Source organism: Fusarium proliferatum (assembly GCF_900067095.1).
Source record: "Fusarium proliferatum ET1 genome assembly, contig: FPRO_scaffold003, whole genome shotgun sequence".
Taxonomy (NCBI): Eukaryota; Fungi; Ascomycota; class Sordariomycetes; order Hypocreales; family Nectriaceae; genus Fusarium; species Fusarium proliferatum.
Window position 1 is genome coordinate 199,846 of NW_022194792.1, and position 27,807 is coordinate 227,652.

The 27,807-nt window shown below is 47.3% G+C and overlaps 15 protein-coding genes across 15 annotated transcripts; 11 read left to right on the forward strand and 4 right to left on the reverse strand.

Moving 5' to 3' along the window:
• Positions 1-159: 159 nt before the first annotated feature.
• Positions 160-2,644, forward strand: FPRO_07144 (uncharacterized protein; the record flags this gene model as incomplete). The annotated part of the gene is made up of 3 exons (XM_031227864.1): positions 160-1,153; positions 1,216-1,749; positions 1,803-2,644. The coding sequence occupies 3 exons, from the start codon at positions 160-162 to the stop codon at positions 2,642-2,644; spliced, it is 2,370 nt and encodes a 789-aa protein (XP_031078258.1).
• Positions 2,645-2,906: 262 nt separating this feature from the next.
• Positions 2,907-4,777, reverse strand: FPRO_07143 (uncharacterized protein; the record flags this gene model as incomplete). The annotated part of the gene is made up of 4 exons (XM_031227865.1): positions 2,907-3,166; positions 3,228-3,387; positions 3,442-4,251; positions 4,301-4,777. 4 exons carry the CDS (start codon positions 4,775-4,777, stop codon positions 2,907-2,909), a joined length of 1,707 nt encoding a protein of 568 aa, XP_031078259.1.
• Positions 4,778-5,171: 394 nt separating this feature from the next.
• Positions 5,172-5,744, forward strand: FPRO_07142 (uncharacterized protein; the record flags this gene model as incomplete). The annotated part of the gene is made up of 1 exon (XM_031227866.1): positions 5,172-5,744. The coding sequence occupies one exon, from the start codon at positions 5,172-5,174 to the stop codon at positions 5,742-5,744; it is 573 nt and encodes a 190-aa protein (XP_031078260.1).
• A 919-nt stretch (positions 5,745-6,663) lies between these two features.
• Positions 6,664-8,028, forward strand: FPRO_07141 (uncharacterized protein; the record flags this gene model as incomplete). Its single annotated transcript, XM_031227867.1, has 1 exon — positions 6,664-8,028. The coding sequence occupies one exon, from the start codon at positions 6,664-6,666 to the stop codon at positions 8,026-8,028; it is 1,365 nt and encodes a 454-aa protein (XP_031078261.1).
• A 438-nt stretch (positions 8,029-8,466) lies between these two features.
• FPRO_07140 (uncharacterized protein) lies at positions 8,467-9,385 on the forward strand (the record flags this gene model as incomplete). Its single annotated transcript, XM_031227868.1, has 4 exons — positions 8,467-8,627; positions 8,775-8,891; positions 9,050-9,263; positions 9,314-9,385. The coding sequence occupies 4 exons, from the start codon at positions 8,467-8,469 to the stop codon at positions 9,383-9,385; spliced, it is 564 nt and encodes a 187-aa protein (XP_031078262.1).
• Positions 9,386-9,945: 560 nt separating this feature from the next.
• Positions 9,946-11,673, forward strand: FPRO_07139 (uncharacterized protein; the record flags this gene model as incomplete). The annotated part of the gene is made up of 3 exons (XM_031227869.1): positions 9,946-10,362; positions 10,415-11,018; positions 11,072-11,673. 3 exons carry the CDS (start codon positions 9,946-9,948, stop codon positions 11,671-11,673), a joined length of 1,623 nt encoding a protein of 540 aa, XP_031078263.1.
• Positions 11,674-12,360: 687 nt separating this feature from the next.
• Positions 12,361-13,977, forward strand: FPRO_07138 (uncharacterized protein; the record flags this gene model as incomplete). The annotated part of the gene is made up of 3 exons (XM_031227870.1): positions 12,361-13,259; positions 13,551-13,849; positions 13,955-13,977. 3 exons carry the CDS (start codon positions 12,361-12,363, stop codon positions 13,975-13,977), a joined length of 1,221 nt encoding a protein of 406 aa, XP_031078264.1.
• Positions 13,978-15,562: 1,585 nt separating this feature from the next.
• On the forward strand, positions 15,563-16,152 carry FPRO_07137 (uncharacterized protein; the record flags this gene model as incomplete). The annotated part of the gene is made up of 2 exons (XM_031227871.1): positions 15,563-15,912; positions 15,963-16,152. 2 exons carry the CDS (start codon positions 15,563-15,565, stop codon positions 16,150-16,152), a joined length of 540 nt encoding a protein of 179 aa, XP_031078265.1.
• A 1,113-nt stretch (positions 16,153-17,265) lies between these two features.
• On the forward strand, positions 17,266-18,706 carry FPRO_07136 (uncharacterized protein; the record flags this gene model as incomplete). Its single annotated transcript, XM_031227873.1, has 2 exons — positions 17,266-17,675; positions 17,722-18,706. The coding sequence occupies 2 exons, from the start codon at positions 17,266-17,268 to the stop codon at positions 18,704-18,706; spliced, it is 1,395 nt and encodes a 464-aa protein (XP_031078266.1).
• A 352-nt stretch (positions 18,707-19,058) lies between these two features.
• Positions 19,059-20,475, forward strand: FPRO_07135 (uncharacterized protein; the record flags this gene model as incomplete). The annotated part of the gene is made up of 3 exons (XM_031227874.1): positions 19,059-19,262; positions 19,314-19,992; positions 20,045-20,475. 3 exons carry the CDS (start codon positions 19,059-19,061, stop codon positions 20,473-20,475), a joined length of 1,314 nt encoding a protein of 437 aa, XP_031078267.1.
• A 439-nt stretch (positions 20,476-20,914) lies between these two features.
• On the reverse strand, positions 20,915-21,730 carry FPRO_07134 (uncharacterized protein; the record flags this gene model as incomplete). The annotated part of the gene is made up of 1 exon (XM_031227875.1): positions 20,915-21,730. The coding sequence occupies one exon, from the start codon at positions 21,728-21,730 to the stop codon at positions 20,915-20,917; it is 816 nt and encodes a 271-aa protein (XP_031078268.1).
• Positions 21,731-22,664: 934 nt separating this feature from the next.
• Positions 22,665-23,239, reverse strand: FPRO_07133 (uncharacterized protein; the record flags this gene model as incomplete). Its single annotated transcript, XM_031227876.1, has 2 exons — positions 22,665-23,138; positions 23,189-23,239. The coding sequence occupies 2 exons, from the start codon at positions 23,237-23,239 to the stop codon at positions 22,665-22,667; spliced, it is 525 nt and encodes a 174-aa protein (XP_031078269.1).
• A 1,132-nt stretch (positions 23,240-24,371) lies between these two features.
• FPRO_07132 (uncharacterized protein) lies at positions 24,372-25,127 on the forward strand (the record flags this gene model as incomplete). Its single annotated transcript, XM_031227877.1, has 1 exon — positions 24,372-25,127. One exon carries the CDS (start codon positions 24,372-24,374, stop codon positions 25,125-25,127), a length of 756 nt encoding a protein of 251 aa, XP_031078270.1.
• A 258-nt stretch (positions 25,128-25,385) lies between these two features.
• On the reverse strand, positions 25,386-26,881 carry FPRO_07131 (uncharacterized protein; the record flags this gene model as incomplete). The annotated part of the gene is given in 4 exon segments (XM_031227878.1): positions 25,386-25,515; positions 25,589-26,067; positions 26,124-26,564; positions 26,579-26,881. 4 exon segments carry the CDS (start codon positions 26,879-26,881, stop codon positions 25,386-25,388), a joined length of 1,353 nt encoding a protein of 450 aa, XP_031078271.1.
• A 293-nt stretch (positions 26,882-27,174) lies between these two features.
• FPRO_07130 (uncharacterized protein) lies at positions 27,175-27,558 on the forward strand (the record flags this gene model as incomplete). The annotated part of the gene is made up of 2 exons (XM_031227879.1): positions 27,175-27,438; positions 27,487-27,558. The coding sequence occupies 2 exons, from the start codon at positions 27,175-27,177 to the stop codon at positions 27,556-27,558; spliced, it is 336 nt and encodes a 111-aa protein (XP_031078272.1).
• Positions 27,559-27,807: the final 249 nt, after the last annotated feature.

Sequence of the window (27,807 nt, forward strand, 5' to 3'; positions counted from 1 at the left end):
GGAGGGACATGTAGGGCGCATAACCACGGTAAACAGAGAACAGGAATCAGGATTGAGGGGGATGGTTATGCCTTCGTCGTCCAGCACAAATACTGGCCTTTTTCGTCACCAGCCCCCCTTCGCCGTGCCTGGGTGAGGCGCTAGCCAAGCTGCTGTACAATGGCAGTTCCTACCTGGATCGACCTCCAATTCGGAGCTCGGGGAGAGCTTCGACCCATCCTTGTTGAGCACCGTATAGCATACAAAATCTTTGATGGTCAGGCCTTCCATCCAAGACTGGTTCTCGCCATTGGAGGCGCTGAAAAGCGGCATTTCTATCGAGCCCTTGAGCTCGACGCACATGTACCGGGTAACGGGATTTTCCTTCGCCCCGTTCAGCTTGCTACACTGGTTATCGACTGTGAGCTGCACAACCAATCCACACTCGGCATCTGCGAACGGGCAGCCCCTATGGGACACCAGACACGCCACACACTCCATTGCGCCGTTACACCCAACAGTCCCCCGCAGAGAATATCGCAGTTCGCTCTTGACATGTACTGGCAGTTGCTCTTTCCTTTCGCATCTGTTGTTCTGCTATTTGCGGACGATCTTGGAGGCTTGGAGCCGGTGATTGAGCTGCTTGTATGTTGGACCCGGAGAGCAAGGCTCAAACCGCTGTTGTCCCCGCCAAGAGTCATAGTTGTCTTTCACTGGCGTCATCGGTCGAAGATTGAGACTTTTGAAGTTCGCCTGCGCGCACGACTCACGGGCCGTGACCCAGCTGCTTCTACGTCTACTTCAGGAATCAGTGCGCCGATTCGTCTGGATCATGAGCATGCATTCGAAAGTGTTTATCTAGTTCCGACCTGGAAATTGTCCTCAGAATTTCTCGTTCAAGTTGAAGAATCGTTTGGGGTTCGAGAGAGCGCAGGATTCGCTTTCAGCGGGGAGCATACGAAAACTCTCCTCCAGACTGCAGTGAGCCAGTTCGGCCAGAGCTGTGGTCAACAAATCGATTTCCATGCCGCGGTTCGTCTGCCGAACCCAATTCCAGACCATCTAGCGGAAGGTATTTCTTGTCTTATACAGGTGACCAACGATTCGGACCTTGACCAGGTTGCGATCATCGCTTCCGCCCTGGACCTGGATGCCCATCCACCAGGCGCCCACTGTAGGTAGCTTTCTCCACCTGCCCTGAACTAACGGTCTTGGCATTTTCTGATAACTCATAAGTCTTCCCCCCGCCATTGACGTTCGAAAAGTGGTATAACACCATTCTTTCTCAAGTGGAGGAGGACACTAGACAAGCAGGGCTGAAAGGCCAAGTTCGAGAGAAGTTTATCGAATTGGCTATGGCAAGAAAAGACGGTTCATCGGCTTGCGCACATTCTCGTTTGCTTGGCCAATTTCAGTCTGCTTGGCGGTCATGGACCAATAATTTTATTTGCCTGCTGTGTCTGTCACGACCAGCATTCAATTGCCTGCGGTGCGATCATCGCTTTTGTGACACTTGTGTCATAATAAGCGGAGCACTACTACTAGCTAACTCTCCGGAGATCCTTGTCGACCATTGCCCCCTGTGTGGCCAACCTCACGGTGAACTAGTTCACCTACGGCCACCTACTGCTGGGCTGAGGATGCTTGAGCTAGGGGGAACTTCCCAGGACAAATGGGAGATGCTCAAGTTCCTAAAGGAGCTACGGTCCACCACGGGGCTAGGTATCTCTTTGCGGGAGCAGTTTGATCTGGTGGTGGGCTCGGGAATAGGTAAGAAGGCGTATCTCCTCACGTGAAAGAACAAGGCGTGCTAAACAGAGTAGGGCTATTCTTCGTGCAGACCGCATTCTTGGAAGATTGGGCACTATCAGACTGCAAATACCATGTGAAGAATCTCCGTGACCCAAAAATCATTGATTCCAAAAAATTTCTCGTCTCATTTGGTAAGAGGCTCACGTGGAAGATGGCTAAGACGATTGGTATGAATGGACTGTTCGTTGTCTTTGTCTTGGATAGCCATCGAGCATCGCAAACAATTGAAAGGGATGTGGGGGTTCGTGGCTTTCTGCGTCGACAGCATAACGATGTCGTTGTGCGCTATATGGGAGCCAATTGCGATAGCCCACCCCTGAAGCTTGCCGCGAGCCGCATGATTGCCTCATTGTTTTACATTGAACTTGTCTTCACTCCACACTTCTATTCAACTCCCGAACGCGCGCAAGCCCGGCTGCTTTGCCGGCTGCCACCTAGCGCCACACTCATCAGTTTAGTGACAGATCTGCACGCCAGGGGCACACGAGTCATTTTCTGGGGTACAGAGCTTGAGCCCAATGTCGAGAGCCTCATAACGTCATCGTCGCTGTCTCGTTGCCGTCGGGGCGAGGCGTTCGTCAAACGCTTGGACATAGAGGTTTGGAGTCCAGACTCGGAGCTCCACGTGGCGATCGATGATGATCTGATGGGGAAACATAATGTCAGCCATTGCCCTTATGTACTCCGAGAGTTGAGTCATGATCAAGGTCTAGATTGTGTCTTTGGAAGGAGCGATCACTGTGGCATTGATACAACCAAAGATGTAGGCACAACAATCACGGAGGAAATTGATGAGCTCAGCGAGGAATTAGGCCGGTTTGCGTCATGGGACGGGAGTTGGAACTTTTTCTAGATTGATATCTATCCAGGGTTTTATGTCACTATTGCTTCATGTTCTCTAATTGCAGTTTCGCGTACGAAACGGAGAGTTGTTGATATGAATATAAAGAGAGATGGTATAGAGAGAAAAGAAGACTAGCAGTGAGAAAGACAGAAGTTGAATACTCGCGATAATCACACACATAGAAGACAACACAATAAGTAATTACCCTCTTCCTCCCTGGCCCTCTCGAGAAACGAAAAAAAAAAAAAAAAAACGGTACGTGTATCTCAACCTAGACAATATGCGTAATCCTTCGTACACTTTGATCAACGATATCCATCTCAATACCCGTAACGTCTGAATCTCCAGGCTGGTTCTTCTTAGTTGAGTTTACCAGAGCAACCTGTGACTCTGAGCGATTGTCTGACGGGTGGTTAGGCGACCCTGGTGGGGCGACGAAATCCACATTGGCAAATTGAATGCTCCGCTTTGACGTTATATTTTGCAAAACAATGTGCCGGATCTGGTCCACAAATTTGGCATCACCAGACGCTATCATAATAAACTTAATCAGCACTTACATATAATCATTTTATCCGAATGCTTGACCTACCGACGACGATGGTCTCGCCAGGGTATCGGGTTTCTTGCCGTAGCTCCCTTGAAAAGGAATCGAAGCCAAAATTGGATCGCGCACTCCAATACTTGTTCTTCTCAAACAAGTTGCTCGCCTTTTTGCTGTCGGGATATATACACCAGACTACCAGGAGATTCTAGAGAAAATGCATGAGAAATTACCACATGAGCTAGCAAGGAAGGACACGCACTTGAGAGTCGAGCTCTTGAAGAGATTTGAGCTGATCAGCAACCCACTGATCCTGATAATCATGTTCAAGCCACCAAATGACGTCAACGTTCCGACTGAAGTCAGCAAAGACAGGCTCGCTTGAATCGCGCAGACGAGCATGCCGACTTCGAGCCTCATCGTCCCTTTGTCTACGACCGGCCAATTGAAGCGCGAATGGGAGAACTCCAACGATACCTATGCCCTTAGCTGTAAGTACCACGGTCTCAAACCTATACAACTTCAGATCTCGGCCGTAAGGGCCGTCCAGGCGAAGACTGTCACCAGATGAGACGCAGCCGAGAGAGTTGGCGTGATGGCCTTTACGGGTGATCAGAAAGGTAGGATCTGAGACCTTCCCATTAATGAACTGTTTTGGACTGCCCCAAAAAGGCGTCATCGCGTAACCGTGAAATAGATCGTAGAAGGGGAGGGGGCCGTTGAAGAAGACATAAAAGTAGCAGCCGGGAAAAACTTTGACGGGCTTGTCTGTGACTAGCTTCAACTGTACGACGACTTCCTTATCCCACCGTGTCGCGACAGTCGCTTGGGTATGGCTGAAAAGGAACATGCGGACAAGCCTGTAGAGGTGGGTCGAGCCCAGTAAGCCACAGGCCACAAAGACTGGAATTCCAGCGGGGGAGATCTCCCGTAGGGCGATATGCCAAACGAGTCCGCCTAACACACCCACTGCGCCTAGCAGATGCAACAGCCCAAAAAACCTTCCAAGGAATCGACGAAGCCATAGGGACCCGAAAATGGTGACCAAAAGCCCGCCAGCGGCCGGTGACAGCTGTCAGCAAAGAGACACAAAGTAACTGCTTGGCAGGAAACAAACTTACTACGGTCCCCGATTTAGCGAATTCGTCAAAGACTGGACGACGATACAGGACCAGACCAGAATGTAGAAGAACCTCAGCTGTAGCGATCACTGCAATACAGCGATGCGCAAGATAGTAACTGGAGAGCGGGAAACGAACTAAGTCAGCCAGGGGATTCGTCTTGCCACCCAGGAAAACGAGCATGAGGTTCATGGCAGCTATGGCCGCAGCCCTCTTTTGCAAGTCCGCCTCGCCTTTGCTGCTGAGCCCTAGGAAGAGAGCATTCGCGACGATATAGATGATAAGCACAGATAAACCTAGGCCTGAAACCTGAAGGCGCTGGTGCCGGAATGTCAACTTGGGGTATATAAAGTAGGCAACTACCACCCGAATGTGCGGCTCAATTCGCCTGTATATAAAACGAGCGCCGAGGAAGGCCGGTGGCAGCGCTAGCGACCCACAAAAGACTGAGAGGTAGAGTGAAGCAAAGTCCAACATCCTGTGAATACCTTCTTTTGTCCTATCTTCCGTCAAGACCCGGTCTACATAGGATGTTATGTACCATCTAGCAAAGAAGAATAGTTTGAATCAACCCATAACCGCGCGCTTGTCGATGGGAGAAAACTGGAAACCGTTTAGGTACCTTCAGCGCCTACCTAAAATAGTATCAGGGGAGATGGTGCATACTTTCACCAGCTTTCTTCTCCACCAGGACTTTAAATGCCCCAACCTCTACCATCCTCTGTCCCGCTATACCTGTAACTCTTCATTACAAACTCACACATTCACTCCATTACAAACCCACACATTCATTTCTAGCATATTTTGGCCATTAGCCACTGCCGTCACTACGCTCAACTTTTTTTTTCTGCTCGAACGGGTAGCTTGAGCCATGAACAGCTCTAAGCGCAAGCTTCCGAAAGATATTGAACGGAGCATCACAACTCGCGCGGAAGGCATGATGCGGAAAGCCATGGAGCTCACTAAATTAGGCGTGCGAGTGGCTTTTTACATCGAAAAGACAGACGAAGGCAAGGCCTTGCGGTTCAAAACCCACTCTGCCATGGAGCCGAACTGGGGGCTAGCTGCCAATATTGTCTCTGGAAAGTCTGAGCAAGAGCCACCAGCTGTTCGGTCGCCCGATTTGCGTTCTACGCCATCTTTGCCGGACGTGGAATCTCTCAATTTGAATTGGCCTTCCATGGGAGGCACCCCTAAAATTGAGCCACTGCCTGAGCTCATCTGGGACGATGTCAAGGCAACTAGTACGCCCGAATCCTGGGCGAACAGTGGCAAGGCTAGCGCAAAGGCACCCCCGCTGAACAGTAAAATCTTCAATGCGGGGTCGGCTTCAGGGCCTTCACGAAAGCGTCCCCTCTCCCTGGATGATGCTTCTTCGACGGAATTGCGCACGTCGAAGAGAACGAAGAGAAAAGAACCCCCGTCCCCGTGGTTTGAGAAGTAGTCCTATTGTCTTGTACAGTGAATTCTGTATGTAGTTCAGATTTACAAATACAGTGGTGTTCAAGGAGTCTATGCTGTAATGACCTGCGATGCATTCTCGCAATTGACTTGGTATTCTGATTTATGAATAATTACAGGGCAAACCGCACTAGACACCTCTCCCTCATATGACTAAACTTCCTTGAAACATCGGTGTCCACCATCACTTCATTTGCAGACTTTCCATGCCTCGCACTAGCTCTCCTTGTGGCTGAGGTAGTGGCCTCGAGTTTCCGTTGTTGGCTTGTCTTTGTTCTTCAATGATTGACCGGTGAAGTCTGTCTTGGAAATTCCCAGTCACCAAACGGCGGAGCTTTTGCTCTTTGCGTCTCTGGCGTACAAGATGGATCAATTGAATATTGCTGACGTCGAGATAAGGGAATGCCATGCAACGAGGATCCATCGGTTGATCAGACGTGGTGCATTCAGAACCAACAAATGGGTGCGGCGTTGGTGGGCGCTGAGGCATCTGAGATTCACTGGCCTGCTGAGGTGGGTTCATGGCTCTATAATGTGTAGAAGGTAGATAGAACAGGGTTATTTGCGCAAAAGACTACATATGATGTTGCAGAAGAATAAAAAGACCGGACTGAAGTCCTTTTCGAGGTGAAAATAGATAGGGAAATAACTCTATGATGATATGCAGCTAACAGACTTCTGTTACAGGTAACAGGATACTGTAAACGAATACCCTCAGCGGGAATCCAGGTGTCATCTACAGGAATCAGCTACAAGAATCAGCTTTCGTACTCAAAAACACATATAAATTCAAGGAAGGTTCTATTCCATGATGGAAAAGAAAGAAAGGGCAACTGATATCCTTTATCCACCGCCATAATATTTTTTTCATACATTACCTCTGTTCTGCCTCTAACCCCACCATGTCTGAGAAGAAATGGCCAGATGCGCGAGTCAAATATGAACTCCACGAACATTTGGCTCGTAGAAACATTCACTTCGATTCGAAAACTTCTCGAGATGAGATGATTTCTCTCTTGGAAAGGCACGATGTTTCGTATGAAGAAGTCATGGCTGAGGGCAGAATGCAAAGCGAGTCCAAACTGCCATTTCCGCCAAAGGCTCAACGTGACCCGAGCCCAAATGACGAGTGGCGCAAAAAGCGACCGAGAGTAGAGGCCGAAAAGCTACCTAAAGCTGAGCTAGAGTTCCTGCGACATGCCAAGACTCCGGACCTCCTCCCTAACTTATGGAAATTGCCTGAAGCTGATAGGGAAAACATTCTCATCAGCTCTGGTTTGCAATTCAAGAGTTCTTATCCAGAGAGGGATGTTCTTCAGTTTTGGTTCTATGCGGACCATGCTATTGAGCAACATGGAATAAGTGAAGATGGGGATGAAATGATTACCTCATTTCTTAATAATCCCCTCATGTGGGAGGATATCACTTGGAGCGAAGATGAAGATGATCGCAATCTCATAAACGCTCGCATGAAGACGGCATTCAGCCGCCTGAAAACACTCAGAGCGCAGTATCCTGACAAGAAGGGCGATGACGGCCCCAAGGGCGATGACGGCCCCAAGGGTGATGACGGCCCCAAGGGTGATGACGGCCCCAAGGGTGATGACGGCCCCAAGGGTGATGACGGCCCCAAGGGTGATGACGGCCCCAAGGGTGATGACGGCCCCAAGGGTGATGACGGCCCCAAGGGCGGTGGCATCGAATATGACTCGAAGGAACGTCGCGATTGGAGAGCGCAGTTTCACGGTAGAGGATCACCCGAAGCTAACCGGATGGAACTCAAAGACCCTGAAAATGACAAAGATGTTATTGCAGATATTCTAGGACGCCACCCAGTCCGGAAGACTTGGTTGGCCATTGCATTGCCAAGCTTGAATGAAGAGTACCCAAAGTTATCCCGAGGCTACTATATCAACGCTGGTGCTGTTTATCCCCAAGCCTTCTCAAGATATGTCAAGGAAGGTGCCAACATCACCCTCTCCACAGCAACACACAAAAGCCAGATGGAGAACTGTTCCTATGAGAAATTCGAGCTCAATCTGGTGTTGTGCATGCCTTGGGGCGACAAATGGCATTACCAAGGCTATGGTATTCCACACTATGTGGATGACCGAGATTTCGTGTTATGGTCTAAAGGCCTCCTTGTCCAATGCTGGAAGTCAGCGGCAATGGAGGTGCTGCACGACCACATGATCAAGGCTGGACAAACCATTCCCATGACAAGCGACGTCATAAATCGCATCAAGCCTAAATCTTGGAGGAAGTGAGGTTGGTCTGGGGGATCGTCATAGGGTTTATGATATTTATTTTGGATTTGTTTTCGGGGTTTCTTTTGTCTTATTTGACTCTGGTAGTCGAATACCCTGGTCCTGTCTTGTTAGGGTTCATTAGGGTGGTCTGTATTCATTCGGAGTTCCTTTCTGCTTCGTTACGTGCAACTAGAACGAGTTTTGCAACGAAGAATTTTGTAACATGAAATGGTGAATCTTTTTTTTACGTTTCTTTGACGGGAAATATTTCCGCATGCTTGTGGCTGGTAAAGATAAAATGTGACTCTACATGCTTAAACCGGCTCACGAAAGTCCACCCGACAAGTCACGTACCTATCCAGATAACTTATCACTGAGACAGAAAGTTTCTTGCCCTATCATAGTAAATCTTTTCATCCATCTGCCACTAAATGCCATCAGTGGTTTCCGAGCATAATGGATGCCACCAACGCCACTGCTAGCAGTGGCACCAGGTTTGATTCGACTGCGAACGAACGCATAACGTTACTTGACGACCTGAACAACCGCAGTCTTTTCGATAATGCACCTCGACGAGACGCAAAATCGACTACAATTCAAGGGTTGAGAAATTTAAAGTACACAGTAAAGTGACAACCAATGAGAGGGGCATCACGTCAGGATATCATCGGCCATCTACCAATAATCAGCAGTGACATTTACCAGACAACCGTGACGGGGCTTACCAGTAAAGATTTCAAAAGCGTATTTACTGGTAAATATAGTCCATCATTACCAGTAAAGGCTACTTGGAGTAAGCGCCTTATGATACGGGAAACAGGAAACAGGAAACGGGAAACGGGAAATAGAATGAGCGGCTATTTCACCCTCATACAATTCCAGTCAGTGATGAATAGGTATAAGAAGGAAAACCAAACAAGACAACCCCGAGAATCTCCAAAAGTAATAACATATTAGTCTACGACAAATATGAGCACCGATACTCAGTTGGCATATCTTCTTGATAATCTTTTTGTCTTGGTCCTAACTATTCTAATAGACACACAAAGCTTCCTGCTCCCACCAGACGCCGGCCCACGGCTCAGCAAATGCGTCGAGGCTTAATCGCAAAGCGCCGGCTAACGCTTATTCGAAAGTGTGAAGAGCTTCGAAAACTCGGCGCCCGAGTCTATCTGGTGATGGAAACATCAAGCCGTTACCATGTGTACAGCTCTGAATCTTCCGATTCCTGGCCGCCTACGGCTGATCGTCTGGTGAGTGAGGCATGGTGTGGTGACAGTTGAGAGTACTGAGACACTATCAGGAGAAAAACTATCCCGTTCCACTCCAGTACAGCCCAGAATGTCTTGCTCCGAAAATGTCCTCTGGTCTATAGAAGCTCTAGAATATATCGGTTGACACCTGTCGAGAGTGCCAGGGGCATTCGCGCTTAAGGAATGATCTATACAAATGAAGATAACACATAAGTCTGAGGTCGAAGTAGTAGACGGCTGGTGTGTCTGTTCTGTTGTAGAGTGTCAAATTAGATTAATCGCACTGTATGTACAGAGTTTGCTTTGACCGTTGGCGCTAAGAAACTTTAATGGTTGCAGCTGCAGCTGCAGCTTCTTATCACCAACACAATAAGCAAGCCCGCTGGAGGAAACAGTCATGTGAAATGGCAGTCCATCACATTCAGTATGGTTGCATTCAGTTTTTAAAAATAGAAATCTTGGAGTGCTTTCCTTTCCGCACAAAGTGACTGAAGTTGACACAGCAGCAAGAAAACAGAACTGGTTCGGACCTGCATTCTGAACCGGTTGCGCTGGGCCATGAGAACGAAGCTATCGAAAGTCCTGTCCATGACCATTTATTCTCGCCCTTCCCCATCCATTTTCTTGGCCAACATTCAGCAGCCCCTTCTACTAATTATTTTCTTCATTACGCCATCCCATCATGCTTGACCGCTTGGCCATCAACACGGCAGCCCAGGTCCTGGAGATCTGGTCATATATACATTGTCAGATTGACTGTGTTGATCTGCCTATCCTTCGGGCGTTAATAGCAGAGCATCGGGATTTCCTCATGACAATCTCAGATGCAAAGGCTCCTGAAGTATTGAGACTCTCTATAACTATCGAGGCGTTGTCAACAGAGAAGATACTCTATGGATCAGAGCTCGTAGCACTACGAGACGAGATATTCTGCGTTGTAACTCGAATCAAAGACGGATGGGTCGCGTTCCTTTCATGGCCCGATATGGCCAGTCTATTGAAACTGCGAGTTGCGATGGCCAACTACGATGACATCTTGTGCGACCTTGAGACACAACAGAGGCTTAGAGTTGAGGATGCTATCATCCATGTCAAGGTTGTACGTATATGGTGTCCAACAAGACAAAGATCTCGTGCTGATTAGGTGATAGAAGCGAAAACGTTCCCCTTCACCCGGTGCCAGTCATAAACAGCGCAACGATTGGCAACAGCCCGCGAGTGAACAGTTCAGGCCACCATTGAAGAGGCAAGACTGCCGTGATGAAATATTCCGAGGGCTCGTCGCGATGACGTTTCCCCAGAGGAAACGCATCAACCATATAATGCAGCCTGCTGCCGGGGAACTATACCTGGTGAATGATACAAAATCTCGGTGCTGGCTGGTAGCGCTTGTTCTTCCTCATACCAATCTACATGATGTTGGTATCCCGGGAACTCTAGAGAGTCTTGGTCTTTTGAAACGCATACCTACGTCAATCTCATTCAACGCCAAGACACAACGATTCGAATGGCGAACTGGGGGTGAAAATGGTAGACCATTCGCCTGTATACAGATGTTTCCCGTCGCATATTTTGCAAGTATAAGATTCCCAGACAGTCGCGCCATGGGCTGGGTGAGGGCTGATCAGCTTCGGGCTTTTGATGCATCATGCGTCAATCCCTCGAGCATTCCATATTATGCTCTTGTGCGAAGCTTTTTGGAAAGACGAATAGCATCACGCACTCGCACGAGCTGGATTGAACCTACATCTCCTGGTATGTGACAGCCTTGCAGTAGGCCGTACTCTGACTCACATTTGGTTTAATAGAGCACTCTGTCGAACATAATGGCCAACGGTCGAACGACTGGAATACCCCGACGAAGAATGAGACAACGGAAGCCCACGTCTCTGCAGCAAGGGCCAACAGCCGTCAGCAGTTCCGGGTAACACGATCTGGTTCCTTCCTTTGTGCAGTCTCGCCAGGAAGAAAAAGCTCTGGAGTTCACCATACTTCCGACAAGTCTTTGGTGCCAGCATCGACTGCCAATCCTACAGTGCCTCGTCGGACATACTCAAAAGGCGAAGTTGGGTATGCTAGCCCGATGTGCTCGCCATGCCCGATAGACACGCCAGTCTTCAATGTCGACAGCAAAAGTCCAAAGTTGAAAACTGTGTCGCTGCCTAGTTTACAAAGCACGTTCAAGGGGGCTCCTGGAGCTCGGTTTGGTCTGTTTAAGTGGCCAGAGCTTGCAGAGCCTTCAGAACGCGTTCTTTACAAACTCTCAGGAATGTCCAAAATTAAGGGCGTCAAGCCACTTCCTAGAGACTTTCTTGATAGCGAGGGCTTACTTTGCTGCCCGTTATGTCCTGATACCAAACAGTTTGGACATCTAAGTCTCTTCACGGAGCATTTGCTGGCGCAGCATTGAAGCCTCAGAACTTATCGTTTTTGGACACCTCGACGTAGCCAAAAGGAAAACGGACCGGAGTTCCAAGAATGCCAATTGTAACCTGTATTAGGCTGCGTAGAGGCGCGCGTCCGTATTATGGCTTTGGGAAACTGATTCTCGGAACGGATTTTGGGGAGTCAGGGAAACAAACCATGTAAGAGGACCGTGTATGTTGATTCTTGTGTAGACGCTTGCTGGCCGAGCGCTTAGCTTAAGTCATATCGATAAATTATCCCTCAAGTGCATATCCAGTTCCCTGTATCCTGGTTCAAGAAGAATGGCCGAACCGGGCTACAGACAACCGGGGAGAAAATGAAATGCGGTTTGGTTTACTCCCAAGTGCCGGCGTTGAAGCTATACGAAACGGGAAACAGTAAAAGGCATAAACTGAAAACCTTTAACTGTTAACCGTTTTGGTTTGTAGGATATATGTCTATAGACTACACATGAACCAGTGAAACTGCGTCTAGAAAAACAGGTTTAGGAAAACAGGTTTATGAAAACAGATTTTAGGAAGTATTGCATCTCGATACTGGTTTCAAGAAAGAACATGAGCTAATTAGTATACATATATATGCAACCCCCTGATGGAATTTTTGACATCAAAGATGACACTAGTTATATACATACACATCAATTTACGGACCTTGCGAAATAGCCGAACCTATGGATATCGACGACGAGTCTTTCAAGATAGATGCCTGGGCCGCCATGGACATCGACAGCGAACCTGCCCAGAAGGACCTACCAAAGATCGGGGATCCCATGGACCTCAACGAGGACAATGCCTTCTCGAACGCCGAGCCGATCGACAGTCAGAACACGGTAGCATGGACGCCGGTGAAGACGGCGTTTGAACATAATGCCTTTCTCAAGCGCTTCGGGGGTAACAAGAAGCTAAAGCGTGTCAAGACCAGGAGGGATGGTGTTAATAAATTGTCACATCGCAAACCCAAAAAACAGCTAGAGATGGCGACAGGCGCAGAAGTGAAGCAATATGTTCTAGCGCAATATAAGAAGAGGCAGCTATCTGAATTGTCCAAAAAGGAGGTCGAAAGAATCGCTAAGAGGAAGTTAGCACGTATAACCTCCTTATATCACAGACTTATTGGGCGTGAGCCGTTGGATTCCTTTGCGGATAATTGTGAGAAGACCATACCGAACTGGATTTTACTCCTGCGCCAGACTTCATTACCGAATTCTATCAACAGCTCGCACCATAGCATAATTACTGCATTCAAAGCTGTTGATAATGTCATCTGTGGAACACAAGGAACGTATCTGCTACGACGGCTGGCTTACGTCCAGTTGATGCGACTGTTTACTTCGCTTGAAGCTCTTATCAAATCTGAAAGAGAGTCTGGAAAAGCCGTCCGTAAGCAGGGTTGTGGCGACGCAAGCATTGCCATCGACATTTATATGAGCGCTCAACAAAGTCATCAGCACCCCGATGATCTGAGGCGTGAGCTGAAAGAACGTAAGCGAGCTGGTAAAATTTGGAGAGATCTCTCGGGGCCATCCCCGCTTTTTACTATGGTTTACTCGCACGCATCTGAGTCAATCATGTACGAGCAGCACCATCTTTCTCACATGGCGGTGATTACACTAACTATATTCAAGAAATGACTCCAGGAAAAGAAGCGGCGCAATCTTAAAAATGGCGGCGGCTAAGGTCTTTGAAGAATGTCCAAGCAAACTTGCGAGTTGCTGTACTTTTCTGGCTGATACAGTGCAATCGGCAGTCATGTTCGATCGAAACTTTGACATGGCACAGGCTACGGCCTCACGAATCAGACAGGCTTTGTAGCTGTACTTCCTAGTTACTAAGAGTCTTTACATGCTGCCGGTGGTTTTAGTGCTGCTGGCGGTTTTAATGCTGGCGGTTTTAGTGCTGCTGGTGGTTTTAGTGCTGCTGGCGGTTTTAGTGCTGCTGGCGGTTTTAGTGCTGGTGGTTTTAGTGCTGCTGGTGGTTTTAGTGCCGCTGGCGGTTTTAGTGCTGCTGGTGGTTTTAGTGCCGCTGGCGGTTTTAGTGCTGCTGGCGGTTTTAGTGCTGCTGGCGGTTTTAGTGCTGCTGGCGGTTTTAGTGCTGCTGGTGGTTTTAGTGCTGCTGGCGGTTTTAGTGCTGCTGGCTGCTTTAATTGCACACAGCTTAGCAGTAGATATATACAGTTATTACTAAGTATAAATTCTTGCTCCCTTTCTGTTCTATTATTAAGTAGCTTTCTTAGATAATTTGCCTCAGTTCTGTACGGTTTTCTAGACAGCCCTTACAATTTAGCTTGACTGTGATTTCTGATTTGAGTGTGGTTTGGTTGGGGGTCGATGGGTAATTAAGTGTCACTGGACCGTAGCTGAACAGATACATCTGCCTCCCCTAACCGCCCAGATCTAAGCGCTTTGATCTACCACCAACGCTTGTTCGTGATTCAAATATCAGTTTCCTGTTTCCTGTTTCTGTTTCCAGATGCAATGTGTGTAAAACAGATTCAATATTGCAGTCCAGATCTATGTATAGTAATAATAAATGCCCCTCTTACCCTCTTGCTTTTCTAGCTTTTTACAACTATCTTTCATACTTATCACACCTCTTCTAGCTACAGTTACAAAATGACATCTTTTCAAAGAAAGGCATTCTGTGCACCTATCTACCTCGAACCTCAAGATATAGCAGATGCAGTTATAAAAGAACTGGACTCACTGAAAAGTCGCCAATCGGTTCCTTGGATCAATGCGCCTACAATCTTCATCAACAAGGAAGGCGCTTTCTCATTTAGAGAGGTAGAGACCGATTCTCTCAAAATGCATATAAAAAACATATCTCTATTCATGGCCAAGCTCTTCTCATCGCAAAGCAATTCAGAAAGGCAGCAAAAGCTACATCATGCTCGGCGAAGGCTGCTGATCTCACTCCTCGCACATGGGTGGCTGTGGAGGAGACGTGGCGTACTGAATATCCAAGGCAACCCAGTTGCCTTCCAAAATCGCAGGGTACTAGCACCTGAAGACATCCTTGCATTTCTTCGTAGGATAGATGCCAGTGTCCACAAACACGGCTGCCCTTGCGAAGACATACAAGGTTTCCTGAAAAATGTACGGGAAGTGCCTTTACTTCAGGATAAATCGAAAAGAAATTTGATGGGAGTTACTGCTTGTATATGGTGGGATAAGTTGCATGAACTGGAGAAGGATCTATGGTGCTCCTGTTGCTTCAGAGGGCACAGGTCATTGGCAACAGGTACAGTCGGCGTATCTTCAGTAAGCTTGCCACCTTGCTACGAAGCTTGCTCACTGCCCTCCTATGAAACTTGTCTAGTAAAGGGGGAGCAGAACAGAGTAGAGGTTGAAAAAGTAGAGTAGATAAGTATAAATAATAAGGTTAAGAAAGAGAGAGAAAAAGAAAGAGTAAAAAAAAGGAAAAAAAGAGGAAAAATAAAATAAGAAATAAAATAAAATAAAATAAAAACTAATAGAATCGGAGTTTTGTGCGCTATTTCAGTCAACCTCCCTACTACGGCTGGAGCAGCTAACGCTTAATCTCCCAGTGGGCGCCCTCTGAGAGCAAGTGTGGGCGTAGTTGCATGGGTAAAAAAGCGCTCGCTAGCCGAGCGCTCAAATCTTTTGTTACTCCAAATGCTTTCTACATCTTAAATCTTGTACTGTGCGCGTATGTAACTATTAAAGGTATTCTGATTTATGTTTACATTTTACTGTAACGGTTTTAAGTTTTCAAGGTAAAGTCTCTGCAAGTAGAAACTCTTCTACTTGAAGACCTCACTGCCCCTAAATTTCAGCTGTTATATCGATTCAAAAAAAAAAGCTATCTCATACCCGTATACACGACATCTGCACTAAAGAAAGCCAAACAGCTATGGTCTCTCCTAAACCAATTTGCGGTCCTCCTCGAGTACTGCGAATGGCATCGTATAGCGATATGGTTCTTGCAGCTCACGAGTGTCCGTTTGTGCTACAGTTCATCGCTGCAGCTTCGAATTGGCTGCTCCTCGCTGGGTTTGTCGTATTCCCGGGAGCCTTCACATCTTTGAGCCGCATGAAGCTGCTCAGCGAGTCTCAGGCTGGTAGAAGCGCCCAGTATGTCATACATAACACACCTCTTCTGGCTATTGGAATTCTATGTTGCTCTATTGGAAGTGCAGGGATTGGTTGGGTCTCATGGAAATGCAAGGGAAACTATGTATGGCTGGTCGATCGAATTTTCGTGTGAGTCCCGAACAACCTTCTGTAAGCCGTCTAAGCTAATAAACATACAGCCCTGGATTGCTGAACTCGGTAGTTGCCCTTCTCATGAGTGTGGTCAATATATACACTGCACAAAATGGAGAATGGTCAATAACAGCGGTAGTAACAGTCTCCATCATTGGAATCTGGGGGACGATCACTGCATTGATGCTCGTCGTTTACGAATTATGCTTTCTCAGAAAGTTAAGACAGGAGCAATAGAGTCAATATATAGGGAGAAGGAAGACCCGGCTTCAAAACGCGTGGCCAAGGCTCAACGATATCAAAATGAGCTATTTTACAGCCACGCGAAGCAGAAAGTCCCTTGAACTTGCTTGAAGATTGGACATTTTGGCACTGATGGCTCTGTACGGTGTGTAGGGTAAGCCTGGTGACGAGGAAATGGGGTTCTTAGATTACGTAGTTGTGCTTAGGCTTGCTTTAACGCGCAAGAGTTAACAGCCTGTTTATAATTAATCTTACATCGTATTGGTAGTCCTTAATAATGAGTCTTTACTGGTTGCCGGACGTGTATTCCCTGCGTCTAATAACATCACTTTTGCATTCGCCTCCCTCTCCTTGCCGATCAGTCTTTAGGTTAGCTACTCCATTTTTAGCCGGCGGCTATGGAGCAACCCACGATCTGACTTTCTGTTTCCCGTTTCCCTTTCCCGATTCCTAATTATAGTTTCATACGCGCCCCGTTGTGGAGAAATCAGTTTTTGGGAGTGGGAAAACAGAAGTCGGATTTGAAAGGCTTATGTCGACATAATAGTAGAGAAGGTCATTTCATAAAAGTACATATAAATCCCCTCTCGACTTGGCGAGGCACCTTTTCTAAGAAATCGGCATATCCAAGCAACCAGAGTTAGATCTGTAGGATATTACAACCAGCTATTCGACATGTTTCAGCCAACGGAAACCAATAAGAAACAGGCTTATGTACCATTTGTGCCCTTGGAAATGACGGCGATCTCTGACTCGATACAACGCAATGGCTACAATGATAACTCAGAATTATTCCTCGGACAGCCAAGTTCTAGATCTGGTGCTGAGCAAGCCCCCTTGGCGGATCAAAGCAGTTCACCATATTCAGTGCCAGGACACAAGTCTCGTTGTGTTGCGCGAGTGGACTGTTATGAGGATAACAGGTAAGTTTTGTTCCCGTTGACGAAGATTCAAACTAAATAGCCCAGACCCGTCCATTCTCCCATATCCAAACCGTCAGGAAGAAATAGTAGCACCAGACAGAACACAACCCGTGCAACAAAACTGAGCCAGCAGTTAATTGGACCTAACCCAAAACAATCATTCACCACAAATTGTGTAGAGACAATGGCAGACTGGGTTGCATTACTTGGTGAGACTACATTCCCAAGTGCAGTCACAAGTTCCGACCCGTGTATTATTGCTGCTTTCAGAGCAGTAGATAAAATCATTCTTGGAAAAGAAGCCACGTATCTACTACGACGACTCGCGTACGTGCAATTAAGGAGAGTCTTCACAACCCTTGAGGCTATCCTGAGATCTGAGAGGAAGCGAAATCAGGTTCACTGTCAGCCACGCCGGGGTGGCAAATCTGTCGCTATTGATATCTACATGATGTCTCAGGTAGACGGCAGAAACTCGAGCGTTTCTAGGAACCAGATTTTGGAACGCCGACGAGTCAGCAGGGCCTGGGAGTACTTAGCAGGCCCATCTCCTCTTCTTACCTTGATGTATTCAGAGGCTGCCGACCCGATCGTGTATGTCAATATGCTCTTTGAAGATCTGTTACTGACCATAGAATAGACGAGATTTCTGGAGAAAAGATAGTGCGAGCTTGAAATCTGTGGTAACCAGTATTCTAAAGGATGTAACTTGGGCTGTTCGCATCTGTGCTCGCCTGACACACAGCACGGTATGGACTGTCAACTGTGACCGCTCGTCTGGTATACGAGAAGCAACGATTGCAGAAATCGAACAGGTGCTATCTCAACAAGACACAGAGGTCCATGAAAAGTTGAAGGAGGAGGATACAGGAGATGGCATTGAAAGTCCATTGAGAAGCTCGACATCACCAAACACAGTGACGATGTCTTCAATTTCTGTGCTAAGTCACTGCACAAATCCTGTAGTCGAGCCAGGTTCAGAGAGAGACGGCGATTATGTTCCCTTTGGATCATCTCGAAGGCCTTCACAACATCCGACCCCTCCATTCGAGCACTATGCGACTAAGTTTCACTTTTCCTTCGCATCCTACGCAACGGCCATGGTCAATGACAGCTCGAGATATCAGGATTTTAGGCAATCTGGAAAGTATCACTGTGAATTACAGAGGTCGAGACAGAGCACAGAGAAGCAGAAAAACATCATCAACTTCATCCACAAGCACCTTCCTGCATTCAGCTTGAGGCAAACCGCTGAAACGACAAGCACAAACTCACCAGCTTCAATAATATACCAGGCAAGGGTCTGGAAAATAGCTCGAGAACAAGCTACCGGCCCCCTCACGGAATTGGCGTACGAGAATCTGATCTGGGAGTTGGTGTACTGGGTCATGTCGGAGCAAACCTTTGTGCCTATCTTTGGAGATCTGGTTCGTTATGTTTACGGTAGTTGCATTACGGAAGAAGAAGAAGGAGAAAGAAGAGGAGGGCTTTGTCATGTTCTAGCGCAATTTGCTGCCTGCGTGGTTGAGGACGTATGTCTTTTAGATGGTTGGCATGAGTTGGTTACTGAGGTGCCGTCCTTTGCGAGGGACATGATCTGTGCGTTAGCGTCCATGCGGCGATGAATTCGACTTTAGCATGTATACTGTGCAAATTTGTTCATCTTTAGCATGTATACTGTGCAGACTGTTCTGTTGGCCCAAGTCGTTGGAGACAAGGATGAGACAAGGATGGAGACATGGGTATATCACACCAACAAACCTTCATACCCTCCTTTTACAGCCAACCGCTTTCTTGCATGTACCATACATCATGTGTTATCTTGACACACTGAGTTGGGTGGCTATGGGCCACGGCGTCTACTGGCCTGCATTCAGGTATAAAGTAGCCATAACGCAATCCCTTGAGTCTGACAGGCAGACAAACACAGCAACCATTTTTTATCACCATATCATTATTCAACTTATTCATCTAGCCATGGCTTCAAGTGAACCTCATTTCGAGTCTCTCAAAGCGAAGGCAATATTCACAAGATTCAGTGACGACTTGCTCGCTACCATAATATCCTCAGACAAATTTGACACACATGATTTGGAGCCATATATTGAAGGTTATCGTGGCTGGTGCAAGGACCTCGAGGAGGAGGAGGATACCATTCGAGAGGATAAGACCATATATGTAGTAAGTTGTTCCGTATATCAGCCTTCAACCGTTGATTGACCATTCGAAAAGAACAGAACACGTTCACCGTCCCTTCATGTGCAGCGAAAGCGTCATTGCGACCAGATAGAGCGCACTGATCCATGTCAGACCGTAACTTGCAGTACAACGCCCGAGATGTGTACACGTTCACCATCGCCTCAGCGAAAGCGCCATTGCGACCAGATAGGGCCCAGCCATCCATCTGATACCGTGGCTTGCAGTACAGCGCCAGAGCTGTGTTGCTCGACACTTACCACCGGCTCTATAGATACTCTTCGGCCTAAGCCAGGGGAGGTATACTGCGCCTACCATGAGCAATCTCAGCGGCGTCTTGCCGCAGTAATCCTCCCACTCACAGACCCCGGCAGCATTGGCATCTTAGGTACTATGGAGGCATTAGGCTTCTCCAAGAATGTACCCAATTGCGTTGTTTTTAATGTGAACTCTGGGAGGCTTGAGTGGCGTGATGGATACGGGGACGGTGAACCATCGTCGCATTTACGAAAATATCCGGTTATATATTTTACTGGTCGCAGATTCCCGGAGAATGAGGCTGCGGGCTGGGTCTCGGCTGAGGACCTACGAGTGCTGGATGAAAATCTACGAGCGTCCGATACTCCATTGTATCAGGCTGTCAGAGCCTACCTGGAGAGACGAACACTCTGCCAAACATTCAGGGAGAGACAATGTGATCCTGACACTCCATTGAGTAAGCCTCCAGAGCCATTTACAAGATATACTGCTAATGCTTGAAATTGTAGTTCAGAGCAATAAGGTTTTCGGATCTTATGACAGTTGGAGGTTCTGCCCAATAGCTCCGTTGCCAGCACCAAATGTCTACCTCATGGGACCAGATAAATCCCGTCATTCGATGGGACAGAGTTCTTGGTCAGCTCACTCTTATGGCCGTTCTCTCATGCAGGGGTATTCGCAGAAACTGCCAGTCAAGCTGCCATGGCCGCACCCAACAAACCCCAGCCGTTCCTGCCAACGGAAGATGCCGAGCACGTTGAACCTCCCAGATTCCTGTCGTCTGACGCAATTCGCTGTCGGTAAACATGGACCGAAAGCAACCACTTTACCCCCCCCTGAACAAACTGAGAGATTTAGCCCTCGGTGCACATTTGGGGCTCTTTGCATGGCCGGAGGAGCTCTCGCCACGCATCCTCGACAGGCTGCGCAGAAGGCTTAAGGTACAGGGGTTCCAGCCACTTCCGATCGATTTCAGAAACCCTCAAGGAAGATTCGAATGCCCATTATGTCTTAATGGAAGGGACTTTATTCAATGTAATCGATTTGTAAAGCATCTCAGCTTGAAACATTAGAGACAGGTATATGGTTTGCTGAATTCAACTTGGCTGGTTGACCGTATGTTGATGTAGGTTACTTACCATGTTACCCTTTGGCAATTATAAAGCTGACCGAGATTAGCCCGGCGTTGCTTAACTTAGTAGTTCCCCTTCTTAGGTGTCTAGTCAACATACACTGCACAAGTCGGAGAGTGGTCAACGACGGCGATAGTGACTGTATGTATTATCGGAACATGGGAACAGGATTAATGCTTATGATCTGCGAAATGTGGCTTCTTAGACGAGAATAATATGGCAATATTTGGGCATTGGAGCCCGCATCTATGCCCACCAAACATCAACCCATCCGGCCTCTCGCTCTTCTAGATGCAGCCCCTGAGTGTCCTTCGGGGTGGCATCCTCTGGTCGAAGCAGTCGGGTATGCTTCTGTATATATTCCACAGTACTCGAATGCATATTTTCCATATCTTGAAGCCAAGACGCTAGACCGTACTTCTTCATCGCCGATGCGTAGTATGCATATGTCTTAGTGTTGTCTCCAAAGGTCATCTTTCGGTATGCTCCATGTCTGATGAGAATATCGATAATCTCGATAGCCTCTTGCTCCGGAAGATAAAGGGCATACATAACAGGCGTGGCACCGTATGCATCGGTACAGTCCGCGGGAATTTTCCAGTTAACAAGAAAATGTAAAACCATTTCCGGACATCCTGCTCTTGCAGCAGCATGTAGACCGTTTGTACAGGATATTCCACGTGGATCAGCATCCTGTGAGAGCAGATATTTTGCTGTATCGATATGTCCGTTGAGTAATGACAGACAGAGAGGACTCATGATGGTCGGATCGCAAGTTTTGCTAGGGCCGGCCAGAGCCAGAAGCGCCTTCAAAATGTCTGTCCCTCCATGGTACGCAGCAAAGGCAAAGAAGTCCAGGGTGATAATGTGAGTAACGGGAGTAAAGCAAAGGTTTTGCTGCTGATCGACTTGAAAGTCCAGCAAGGGGAACGGATTTGAAATCCTAAGCTCTTGCTTGATTTCCCCGGCGTTTTGGATATCGCGTAGATGGCGGTTGATTATAACAAAGGTGGATCCAAGTAATCCCATTGAGTTGAAACGAAGTTGCTCTTGAATGGACATAATGATAAGAAGCTTTTGGGTGTAGTGAAAGATGACAGAAGGAGGAAAAGAACTGCCTGGTAAGGGGATCCGTCTACTCTTATATAGTTATGCCCGTAGTCGTGGCGATAGGCATTTCGGAGTCTAGCAAGATACCGTGATGCAACCTTTACTGCGTCTATGGTCAAGATCTGCACAAGCCCATCACTCTGTTCAACCAATAAGTCAACGAACTTAACACGTGTTAGCCCTTGAGAAAGGCCATGGTTGCAAGCCCGTGTGCGGTTGACCAAGGTGCCAGCCACAAGATAGCAAGTATCGCCAATAAGGTCAGTCCATTGGAATCATGGGATGCATTTATGGAGTCTTACGAGGTATTTTTGTCTTACCAAGTCCATTTTCTATGTGAGTTGGCCATTCTTGGCCCTGCCTTGTGCATCATGAGACGCATGCGAGCAACCTCATCACACTCCCCGTTCAACCAATACCTCGACGAGCTTGATATGCGTTAGCCCTTGAGAGAGACCATTGTGATAAGCCTGAATAGTTTACCAAGCTATCGGCCATATGAGCGCGAGCATCTTCAATGAAAGTATTCCTTTGAGATCATGAGATGCATTTATGAGTTCTAAAAAGGCATTTCTGTCTAACCTAGCCCCTTTTTATGTATTCCTAAGCGCCTTAGCCATTGGTGGCCCAGATTTGAACCAGAGGTTGTCATATCTAACCTGTCTATGAACGTGGAATTCGTCATTTGGAAGCACAGCCTGTTAGTATCTCCCAAAAACTCAGGGCTTTGTCGGGAACAATCAACGGAGGTAACAGGAGATCGAAGATTAAGGTAACACTGATGAACCTGGAACTACATAGGAATTCTGATTCTGGAAAACTAGAATAACGACATCTGATATGTAGCTATCATTCTCATAAGAAACCCCTATCAGATCGGCCTTCCTCAGACTCCATAATTATCCTCAAAGATGATTTGAGCTCTCACCCTCCACTCCGTATCTTGCAAATCATGGAGATTCATCCACATTTCTTCCGAATTACTCAGCCGTACCTTGACTCGCTGCCGCCCCGCGTTGGTAAGTACGACTCTGATAATCTCCTTGATCTCGGGCTCATCCAACACGACCACTTCTTGAACAGCGTGGATCACTTCTCCTTTGCAACACGGACATACTACCGAATCCTCTGGGAAGAACAAGAGGGGGCTGACCCCAGATCGACGTAAACCAACCCTTTCTGAACAAGTGAGACAGAAAGTGTGTCCGACGAGAGTGGTAGAGGCATCCGTGCAACAAGCAAAGAAGACAATCGAACTCTCGTCTTCCAAGCATATCATGCACCTTTCCTCCCAGCCGTGCTGACGTACCATCAGGTGGCCCTTTCTACTCTCAGACTCTCCACAAGAGTCGCAAAGAAGCTATGATTTCATTAGCGAAGAAGCTTTCATATTTAGGTAGCCATACAAACTCTGATACCAAGCGACGAAGCTTTGGGCCAGGGTTGAGATGCTTCAGACATTGCCCACATCGCTTCTGCATGGTGTTCTCAGTGTGGTGAATGGTTATTGATGCGTGAATTCTGTAGCGGTAGATGGTCCAGACGAGGTGAAAAAAGGGACAAAGTTGGATGAGTTAAGTTCGGGGGGCAGTCATCACTTATATACACGTCTACCAACGACGCCATATCACGAGACAGAGACATCGGGAGCTTGTTTCTACACCCGGAATATCAATTATTGCGAGTTGTTGCATCTCCATAGGACCTGAAGAGAGGGGGAGTCGGCATCCTCAACGACGTCGGCGATAATGCTTACCTATCAGTGTCACCATCCTCTCCAGAGTGGTGAGGGAGAGATAAGATTCTCGCTATCTGTATGTGAAGTATTGAAGACATCGTGCAAAGCAGGTCCCTCCGTGCTTTATATGGCATCCTTGTCGCAAAGGGTGATGAAACAGAGCCGCCAAGAGTGGTGACGTTGCGGAAAGATACCATGTGCATCTCACTCCAGATGCCTCCATAACGCCAACCGTCACGCCAGACTCAGAGGCTACTTCCGTAGTATTAACTGCAAGCTTACCATTGGATGTATTCATGTAGAGCTAGCCTTCAAAATTACTCGTCAAATAGACGGGGCACCAGTTTCCATCATCTGCTATGTCTCTGGTGGATGGGTATGTCGCTCTAATGTTCGGTTTTCGCTCAACTTGAGTGTTTGAAGGCAACTTACCGAGTTGATATTCTGAGATGGAATAGATTTTCTTTTGAAATCGTGGGGGCGGCTTGGCTTATGTCCAATAATCACATCGAGGCCGAGTATGCCTGTCTTATGCGTCTCTTGACGCATGCGAGCAACCTCATCACAACTCCAACTCCCGGCTCAACCAATAAGTCGACGAGATTGATACGAGTCGGTTGCCTCTACGCCAGCTTACAGTTCAGCTGGCCAAACAGAAGACCAGGATTAAGTCACCTATGTCATAGTTCCTCTACCTCGAATGAAAGCCTGTGTTCTCTTTGCCAGTCTCGCACACTACTTAAGGGCCATTCCCCCTCTTTTTCTAACTCCCAACTTCCTCTTCTATCACAATCAAAACATCAACAACTCAGCCTATAGCCTCAAGCATCCATCATCCTGTTTTATCTCTCCACAATGTCTCATTCACACCAGTCTCCTAGCTTTGGAGCTGAGTCACTTGTTGACTTGGCTCAGAATGTACTCAAATACCTCTCAGCTTCTGTTGATAAGACAGAGGCCGCTACCATCGATGAAGCTGTCTACCCACTCGATACCTTTTCTCTTAACCGTCGCCACGACCTGTTCTACTTTCCTCCCGGCGAGACTCAAGTAGAGTTCTCTCTGCTAAGCTGGGCTGCATACAAAGGCCTGAATGAGGTCATCTATGCACTTATCGGCATTTCAAATCAAAGTGAACAGCTTCAAGATCATCTTGATGATGCTCTCTTCTTGGCCCACTTTGCCGACCACAAAAAAACAGCTGACTTGCTCATGGATTTTGGAGCAAATCCAGGACGAAAGTTTCGATCTAATGGCTTGCATGGCGCTGCTAGACGGCGACAAATACCTCAAATCAAACTATATATCAAAGACTTCGGAGTTCCTGTTGATGTTGAAGATGGGGATTCTGCAACGCCGGTCATGTATGCCATGCAGCTTGAGCATCCGTCTGATTTGGAGACCATCTCGCTTCTCTTTTCATTAGGCGCGGATCCTCGGCTTGAATTTGGTGATGAGGGTTGGGCTTATTCCCAATATGCATTGGCTATGGGGAAAGGGGATCTGGTAGAATGGTTGGAAGTAAAACGGCATGAAGTAGAAGCAAAAGCAAAGTGTACTGCACGGACTACTTCAAGCCGCGAATCAAGTTGCACGATTGGCCGGGACTAGTGGCATATTTCAGACATTACTTTCCTTTGTTAGGTAGCTATGACTTATCTACTATCATTTTACAGGGTGACTTGTATTCGGAAATATATACCCAGGAGTACTTGCACTAGTCATCTACTCCATAGACCTGGATTCTCCGCATGTTTGGTGTACTATCGACTATCTCCTTCTATAGCCATGAGGCTTAACATTGTATAACCGAAACTATTGAGTGTCTCTTTAGCTTGGGAGCAGTTTCTATTGTTGAATGGGGTGAACCTAGTTAGGCTCATGCCGAATACGCGATGGAAAGAAGGATCTAGCGTGGCGACTTAAAGCAGCAGCAGTAGTACTTGATTCACCTGTTCGGAATTCAAGCCGTACATCAAGCTGCACGGTTGTGGAGGATCTATCCTGGGATAGTGGTAGATGAGTTACTTATATTGATATGTGTATTGGCGTAAGCTAACCAGAAGGCTTACCTCTTTTGATCATCAGCCTCTTTTCTATTCGTCATTGGCTTTCCACTAATGGTAATGCTAGTGCCCGCACTCCGTGCTAAGACGCGTAGACCAATAATGCAAACCGCATTCCACGATTTAGAAGACCTGGTGCTACAGTCTACCTCAGAATCCGAGTCAGTTTCAGACTCAGTCAGTTTCAGGTCTTGCCCCAGCGTTAGGTCAAGGATAATATCTGAAGGGCTATTTACAGCCTTCTCCAGCCGCAGTACCCAGGTCTCGTTGGCGCCTTCACACTTTGAGGAGAAGAGAGCCTCAGAGCCCGTCTGCTTCTGCTTCTTATAGACCCTAGCCGTCTTACCTGTACTATCATATATATCTTGGTTAAAATCCTCTTTGGTGAGATATAGTTTATCATCAACCACCGTTGAGATCCACCCACCGTCACGATAAAAGACAAACCCATAAACGCCGCAATCCTCATCATAAGCGACACAAATCTTTTACATTAGTTACTTTCGAAGGCGTCTAGATGCCAGTACCGCAAGCCACCAACAGTTCCCGCAGGTTCCCTGTTTAATATCCGAGATGAAGTCATTAGCAACAAATTTAGGATTTTAAAAATCCACGGTATACCATAAACCGAGCCTGGTTTTGCGCATTGTTTCTCGCCATTATCATCACAGGCTCTTTTAATGCCGAATAGGCAATAGTGGTCGTAGCGCGCGAAATCCTGCTCAATATCAAATCCCGGGTCACTGAATTTGATACTAGTTCGCTCGCACTCTTTGATGATAGCCCAAACATCAGATCGGCATTTGTTGGCAGCTTCTTCGTAACTCAAGGCTTTGGGCGTAGGAGAAGGTAATTCGCTGGCTGCGAGTGACTCGTAAAGTATGGGAGACAATACAGAAATGACTTTACGTGGAGGTTGAGAATGATAATCGGGCCAAAATTTAGAAACAAGACTCTGAGGGCTGATTGGTTCTAGCTCTACCTGCTCAGTGTTACGTGGGACAGAGAGAGATAATCGGAGTGTCTCGACATGCCTATATCATTCAATTGAGAATGGGAAAACACAGAGGGTTTGAGGAGGTTTGAGTGATAAATAGCGTATCGCGATAGGGTTGGAATCCTAAAGGCACGAGCCATATGCCTTGTACTGGAAAGATGGTCAATTGATCCATATGATAGTTGCATCAGCCACTGGCTAAAAACCCGGGAGAGTGTTAAGGCCAGAAGTGGGAGGTGATGGCTGAGTGATTTTCCAAAACCAGCATTGTGCTCACAGTGTCCAAATACTTGTTCTGCCATTCCAGACCGCCTGTGACTACCTACTTGATACGTCTCACTCACCCAAATTTTGGGCCGGAGAACCCCGTTAGCGTGATATTGCCTTGAATTTGACCTATGCCCCAGCCATCAGAGCGCCGGACCGAACTGGCGACCTTGAAATCAACCTCGATAAGAAACGGGACCGTCAGACGACAACAATTCTAGCCTTCCGTCAAGGCTCAAAGGAACGTGTGGTGCTTAATGCCCTTCTTCCCTTGGTAATCTATGTACCGCAGAGACAATAACGTGATCGTAGGTACTCAGTCAGTGTAATGTCACTGTATGTTGGCATGGTCGCACTGTATGCTCTGGAGCTCTTCCTTCTGTTGGCGCTAGGGAAGTTTGTTGGCTGCGGCATCCCCACCATCATTCAATTGAACTCACCCGCATCGAGAAACGCTCATGTGAAATATCCGTTCATCACATCAAGGGTGGTTTCGTGTGGATTCTTAAATCAGAGGTCACATAAAAGGTCATTGATCTTTGCACATTTCAGACTCATGGACATAGAGGAGATAGTGTACACTACGTGCAAAGTAAGAGTTGAGCTACGATCATTATTGAGAACAAATGGCAATTGATAGGTGAGGTTCCATGTTCAGGATGGAAAGACAAACGGTGTCCGCTCGAGGCCTGTGCGCGTACAACAAGGATAAGTGTACCAGGATCCTGGCCAAGTGAACTCGCTTGCTGGTGAGTTCACCCCGAGTTCACGAGCCATGTGGGCCCAGCTCTTGGAGAGCGAGGGTTTAACGGGCATGTTCCCATATGAAGATTGTTGGTCGAGACAACGGAAATGCTCAACCTGGGGTATAAAGGAGTAGCAACCCATCACCAGCATGAGCCCGGTAAACGAGTACATATTCTCATAAGAAATATCCTTCTACTCATGGTAGCGTCGATCT